The sequence below is a fragment of the Montipora foliosa genome, chromosome 9 (genome assembly GCF_036669935.1).
Source record: "Montipora foliosa isolate CH-2021 chromosome 9, ASM3666993v2, whole genome shotgun sequence".
NCBI lineage: Eukaryota > Metazoa > Cnidaria > Anthozoa > Scleractinia > Acroporidae > Montipora > Montipora foliosa.
The window spans coordinates 33,178,886-33,183,885 of NC_090877.1; the positions used below are offsets into that span (position 1 = coordinate 33,178,886).

General features: G+C 42.1%; 1 protein-coding gene across 2 annotated transcripts in view; it reads right to left on the bottom strand.

Annotated features, from left to right (window-relative positions):
* Positions 1–5,000, bottom strand: part of LOC137969419 (ankyrin repeat and sterile alpha motif domain-containing protein 1B-like) — a 53,404-nt gene that overhangs the window by 19,768 nt on the left and 28,636 nt on the right. The window contains exons 24-28 of one of the 2 annotated variants that reach the window (XM_068815635.1): position 5,000; positions 3,713–3,805; positions 1,585–1,656; positions 1,251–1,337; positions 816–953 (exon numbers count right to left, since the gene is read on the bottom strand). The exon at position 5,000 is cut by the window's right edge and continues 167 nt beyond it. In XM_068815635.1, the coding sequence (XP_068671736.1) occupies positions 816–953; positions 1,251–1,337; positions 1,585–1,656; positions 3,713–3,805; position 5,000 (391 nt within the window). Of the gene's footprint in view, positions 1–815; positions 954–1,250; positions 1,338–1,584; positions 1,657–3,712; positions 3,809–4,999 lie in introns of both variants that reach the window. The other variant, XM_068815634.1, reaches the window with a different exon arrangement.

A 5,000-nucleotide genomic window follows, 5' to 3' on the forward strand; every position in this document is an offset into this window, starting at 1 on the left:
AATTGAAGGCCGCGCGAATCGCATAATTCAAGAGACCTGGGCACTATAAACAGACCTTCCCTTACTTTCACTTTCATTGGCTAAATACTCTCTTAGTCGCGTTGCACAGCTACGGACAAACAAGTTGCGGTGGGCTCTACACGGGTCAACTTACTCTCGCGATTTTAGGTCCGGCGAAATTTTCACTCGGCTCTGCCGACTGTTTTTCTTGCAATTTTTTCACGCTGTCGCGTCTGCCAGTTCAAGGGTGGCTCAACGTGTTAATTTTTCAGCCTCGGTCGCTCGCGGATACGCGATCATAGTATTGAAAAAATCGCATCACCAGCGCGAGACAAAAATCGCTCGTTGTAGCCGCGGACTTAAGTCAACCACCGCTAAACTTGTTGCTAAGCTCTTGTTGAAGCTGTGTCGTTCTTTAGGGTGTGAAGAATACTGATTAAGCCACCATTTGATTTGAATCCCCTCTTTTAGAGAAACTCTGGATTTGCAGAATACCATAACAGGGAAATCCCTGCTATTACGAGCATTCCGTTCCAACTGGATTTTCTGAACTACATTTCCAATTTTGGGATGGCATGATACATTCCGGTTGCAGAAACCCAGGCCATCTCGCGTTTTGATAATTTTCGAGCCAAAGGAATGTGCCAAGCAGACTTGCTCGTAATGGAACGCGGACATTGAGTCCTAAATTTCCCGGTTGGACAGAACCGAAACATCGTGCCATCTGAGACCATTTGACTTCGAATGGAACGTTTTCAAAACTTTTATTCGCATGGTAAACGCCCAGTAAGCAACATTAAACGATTAGGACTTACACTGGAATCCATTTTGAACACGTGGCAATAATGCTTGTCGGTTTTGGCATCCTTTGCTATGTAAGGGAACACTCTTCTGTCCTCTGGGTCCTGAGTGATGTAGGATATGTTTCTCATGTCATGGTTGCTGACCATAATCTAATAAGAAGGGAAAAAAACAATCAGCAGTGTTACATAAATAGGAAATCGCATGAACGCGAGAGCATTTCGTGATTTATGGCACGAGTAATGTTTTTGAAGTTTGTTAATTTATTATATACTCAACAAAATTACTTCATCGCTGTGTTTCCATAGCAACCTCCGTATTGCACTCTATAACCTATTTTGGCATTCGTGATTGACCAATCAGAAACGCGATATTCTGCTGGGTATATAATAAATTTATATACTTTACAGATCCTGCGAACCTGCAATACCCTAACGAACTAAACATACCTTGGACCTAGCATCGATAAACTTGATTCCTCTTACGGACACTGACAAAATCACCGATGGAATCTTTTGTAGCTTTTCTGTGGATAGCTGAATAAAATAATGCAAATGTCAGCTCAGCAACATCCAGTGATCTGGTGACATAATTCGGAGGACTGGGGAGAAACATTTTAACCCGTATCCCACAACCGCGCGCGGCCTTGCATGTTATTTTCGAATTCAACATGGCAGAGGCGAAGTTAGATCTCGTCGGTTCTTCCCTGTCCTCCAATTACGTCACCAGATCACCTGGATACTATCACTCAAGGAAATTCCACAGCAATTGCAGTAAGTTTACCCTCATTTTCCGGCAAGCGTCGATCGTAGACTCTAATCCAGTGATGGTCTTGACCGCATGAGACCCAAGGTACTGAAAAAGTTAGAAATATGTCAATACACAATTTAGGCCTCGTTCTGGCTTCTGCTACCCTGCGAGCATTGGTTTCTCCTTCGCTTCCCGAGAGAGAAACCACTGCGAGCAAACCGTTAGTCTCTTTGAGTGTGCCGCCGTCCAGCGCCAAGGACGAATAAAATAAATTTAAACCGGTAAAACGAGTTAGTAAACTTGTTTTGGCGCTTGCGCGTGCGTTCAGCTACGTAACTGCTGCGTTTGGACGAGCCTGCTGTGTAGTGATTTCCCGCGAAATAAGACGAATTGACGTCAAATACATCACGTGAGCTGTGACGTATTTCGCACATGCTCAATGGAAAATCAAACGGTTTGCTCGCATTGGTTTCTCTCTCGGGAAGCGTAGGAGAAACCAGCTGCTCGCAGGATACTTTCTAGCACCATCTCCGGTGGGGATTTTGGAGCTGGAAATGCTTAGACTTCAAGGGACACTTCGTATTGGATATCAACATTGGGCTTGCATCTAATCATTTGCATCATTTTTTGAACGTAAGTGCAACTGACAAATGAAGGAATTCTAAAAAGACTGTGTGCTGCGTGGTTGGGAGTAGAACAAGAAAATCTGGCTTTAAATTATCAAACGAATTGGTACTTCGACAAACCACCGAAACACTGAAGATTTGTGAGCTCACGTTTCAAGCGTTAGCCCTTCGTCAGAACGACGAGACGCCAGTTTAATAAAACCAAATTTTGATGTAACCTGAATTGTTAGGAACGCCACTGAAAAATAGAGAAAAAGGGAATGGCGTTTTTATTCTCACCTTGTCACCAAAACGTGGCAACTCTAGATTGTTTTGCAGAGGAAGGGAAAGAAATGTACTACAACACGAGAGCACCACGCTTTCTTTGCTTATCAAAACCTAGTTTTTAAAGGCGTCACCGCTGCTGCTGTCGTCGTCGTCGTTATAAGGGAGCATAAGCACGCGACGTCCTTAGAATGAGGACGGCAACAGGAAGTGATCGGTTTTCCTTTGTACGTTGTCTTGAGTGACACTACCACCGTTATATTGCTAAGTATTTTTTAACTGTTACTGTCAGCTCCCTCGCACTTCGGAGAGAAAGTGATCAGAATTAAGAGACGGCGGAAATTTAGGCTACCTTTCAAGTATTGAGCACTCTCACCTACTTTAAAAACAAAAAAGATGGAGCTTGGATGGATATGTGTGGAAACTAGAGAAGGAAACGACCCGGAACAAATCCTTCCAAGACCAAGGACTGGGTAAAGACTTGACCAATCAAGACCGAACCGATGTTCTCAAAAGTTGCACGCCTGATTTATGAAATATGTATTAGATTGTAAATTTAAGTGCTGGCTTTGAAAATAACGCACCCCTTCTCACCACTTCTCAAAAGTCATCATTTTGGACTTGATTCGATTTTAATTCCTGGCGTTAAAGGGAGAGTTTCACGTCTCTGCGCATGGGCAAACTGTCACGTCAGCCCATTTAATTCCATTGTTATTGAAACAATCGAAAGCACTGATGCAGGAAACGGAACAATCTCATAGTAATGGATTACTCATTGGAATTTCTTTTGTAATCAATTTCCTTTGTGTTATGAACCTACTGCACGCGAATAGATTACTCGTGCGTTACGACAAACTCGTGCGTAGAATAAATTTTCGACCGGTACAATAAATTCGATATCAAAACTAAATTCGATATTTTCTGTGTAAACCCGCAGTGTCTTCCACCAAATTTGGGCCTTAGTTATTCAGTGTATTTGCTTTTATACTCTCTGTGTTTAATTAACATCATCTGGTTCAGTAAGAAACCGTAAACTTTACAACTGCTAGCGCTAAAGCTTGGACATGCCCAAAACCGTGAAGCTGTCCCTTGAAATACCAGTCCTCGGATTGCTCTCAGACTAAACTTTAAGTGCGGACCTGGAATCCAGTCCCAGTCCTAGGCCTCGTCGTCAGGTTGAAATTATGTCACCATCAGCCGCTACGAAAACTTCCGCGGTGGTGTTCTACTTGTATGGAGTCCAAATGTTAGTTTTTATTAAGGTTACTCACGAGAGTTGTGTAATTGACGCTGCCTTTTATCAGCACTGTCGACTCATGTTTCCACTTCTTGCAAGCCCTTTCTTTGGCTGCTTTTTTGGCCACCTGCTGAAAAACAGTACTAAGGTATCAATCTAAATGATCTAAGTTCCTGAAAAATTGCAAGGTTCACACGATAAACTTAAACTGGTCTGCAATGACAACGGAAACGCTCAAATTCGACTTCAGACGAAGGTCAAGATATTACCTCACAAGAGAATACCGAAGCTTTCACAACAGAGAAACTTAAAATTACCCAAGTTTCTCTGGTTTCACTTCTAGGCAGCAGTCGCTCTGTTGAGACACCCTTGAAGTTCGTCGTCACCTTAGTGCTGCAACTATGAACTTAAAACCTGTACACAAGCTCACCCACCTAACATTCCCATCATCTGTGAACTTAAGCCTCATTTACACTAGCAAGTTTTCCTTGGCAGTGTAAGCGGAAAATATGACAAGTTTTTCCTTAACAAGGACACTTGTCAAGGACGATATTTGCTAGTGTAAATTACTTTGCAAGTGCACTTGTCAAGGAAAACTTGTCAAGGAAAAACTTTTCAAGGAAAACTTGCGTGTGTGTACAGTCGGCAAGTTTTCCTTGACAAGTGGATTTCTCAAGGAAAACTTGCTATTGTAAATGAGACTTAAGCCTATGGTGCCACTCGCTCCAACCATGATCCCTTCAAGTTTAGACACACCCTTGCTTACAATAATGCACATACATTTTCCTTCTTTCCTCGTATTATCCCGTTATGGAATAGTTTCCCAATACCTGCTGTAAACGCCGAGACTATACCTGTCTTCCAAAGGAGTGCCTTACAAATCATTGGGCAATTATGTTTGGGGATGTAAAATTAATTTTGTTAATACTGTAGTTTAACGTACTGCTTTTAAAATTTGTTTATTAGTATTATTTACTCCGGCCAGACCAACACTAAGGGTCTTAGAAATAAATGAGGAGAAAATGCTGCCTTTAGTAATTACATCCGAAAATGGTTAGACTTTTTAAGTCTTCTCGGATATAAGAACTATGAACCGTAAGGCCATTCTCTCAAACCTTGTACATAAAACTATGTGGGACGTTAAAGATCCCACACACTGATCAAAAAGAGAAAGGCACGGGATTCTCAGTGTTGTGGTCTGGTCTGATTGAGGGCTACAAATTCACTAGCCTTTGGTTTTTACGTGTCACGCTCATAAAATAAAGACTTCACTTCACAGCACAACCTCGGCCACGGAAAAAAAAAAAGGAGAGTGAAATACC